Here is a 1,785-nt window from a genome sequence, read left to right as displayed (position 1 = left end):
AAACTACAGCCCTTTAAGAAGAATCTTGTCTGCCATCTGCTGGACACTTTATGTTGTGCTCATATTTAGACGTCCTATTTTGCAAATGCTGCCTTTTAGAAATTTGGTACGCTTGTTTGTCTTTGTGTCTATGGTGTATAATGATGTGATTGTGATGCTGTAATTCTGAGTGTTTTATGTGCTGCAGAACAGGAACCTGCTGTAAAACAGCAATTATGCTGAGTCAGGCTTGAATTTTAATAATCTTTTCCTGTTAAATAAATAAATCAAATCAATAATTAAGTTTTTGCTTATCGTGAGGCCTAGATGTGGAACCTTTATGCTGGCAGCTCAACTTTTGTCACGAAACGCTGTAAATGAAACTAAACCTCAGCAGGCGGTTATAACATCAAAGCAACAAAATAAAAATCCCAAAACACTGACATATTTTTGAAATAAAGACAATAAAGATAATCAGCTTGACATGTTGTAATAGCATTTTATTTTCCTGGGGAAATAAGTTGTACATGTGTTCCACAAACACAGTATGAGTCTGTTTATTATGCAGAGCAGGCCTGAAGACAAGTCAAGAGAACAACAAAGAGAGGAATGTAATTTTGCTCTGTTTGATGACTAAAGTGGCATTCCATTTCCCTGCGGGATTAAATCCCCTAAAGCTGCTGCATTATCGCTGACGACACCGCCGCTATTAACACCTTCATGAGTTCCCAACCTGGAGCCACACTCCTGTCTGCCGGGCTTCTTCACATGTTTCAGTGAGAATGAGAGGAGGGATCAGGTGGAGGGGAATTGAGAGATCTCTTAGCTGACTCATCGTTTTCGCAGACTATACAATCACTCACCCTTACGGGTTCGTCTTAAATCTCTGGAGGAGGAAGGTGGAGATTTGGCAGCTTAAGTCTGGACTTGCTACAAATCATCCATGTGTGGAAGACATTTGCTTTGAGATAAAACACTTGAGCTGGGGATTTGGGCCGGATGGGATGAGATTATTCAGTTCGACTGAACCTTGATTTCACAGTTTTGTTTCTGACCTCTTCTTTTATGGTTGTCTTTGTTAAAAAAATGTGTTTCAGGAGTTGGAAGAAGGCCTCGCCAGTCATCAGCCTGTTCTTGCTGGGCTGACTCGCACTGGAGAGCAGATAATTGGAAAGCTTTCATCGCCTGACGGGTCCCTGCTTGAGGAGAAGTTAGATACTCTGAGTCAGCGTTGGAGAGCTGTAAACCGCCAAGTCTTGGACCGGCAACGCAGGTACCCACAGAAATAATACGTGCAGGATTTAAAGGGATCCATGATTAGTTGTAACATTAGACTTTATTTAATAAACATATTCTAACTGTAAAATAAAGACTGTAAAAATACTGTAGGATGTTCAGTTTTTATCATTTTTAAACTAAAAGTTTAAAAATACATTACACGGATGGAGCCATTTTATTTACACACAAAGCATTTTGGGTAAATGATGACGTGGATGCGTCCTCTGTGTGAGCGAGCTATATCCACCCTGAAGGTTAATCTTGGACAATATCTGATCATCGACTCTTTTAAATGAAACCAGAGAGCGTTGACAGAGAGGAGAAGGTAGAAATGACTCAGCCTGGAACTGAAAATATGGATGGAGGACCTCAGTTTAGCTTGTTAGCTTTTGCATTATTCCTGACACTATCACCACCATATATATGTATTAGCTCAGCGCTACACGACAAACTAACAAGCTAATCTGAGGTCCTCCATCCATATTTTCAGTTCCAGGCTGAGTCATTTCTACCTTCTCCTCTCTGTCA

The 1,785-nt window shown here is 40.4% G+C and overlaps 1 protein-coding gene across 1 annotated transcript in view; it reads left to right on the top strand.

The window, feature by feature from the left end:
• The window catches only part of utrn (utrophin), a gene marked incomplete in the record, with an annotated part of 237,438 nt that overhangs the window by 76,239 nt on the left and 159,414 nt on the right, over positions 1 to 1,785 (top strand). Inside the window, 1 exon segment of the mRNA XM_014011589.1 lies at positions 1,077 to 1,252. Coding sequence (XP_013867043.1) covers positions 1,077 to 1,252 — 176 coding nt within the window.

This window comes from Austrofundulus limnaeus, unplaced genomic scaffold, assembly GCF_001266775.1.
Source record: "Austrofundulus limnaeus strain Quisiro unplaced genomic scaffold, Austrofundulus_limnaeus-1.0 Scaffold82, whole genome shotgun sequence".
NCBI classification, from domain to species: domain Eukaryota; kingdom Metazoa; phylum Chordata; class Actinopteri; order Cyprinodontiformes; family Rivulidae; genus Austrofundulus; species Austrofundulus limnaeus.
This window is presented reverse-complemented; position numbering and strand designations above follow the sequence as displayed.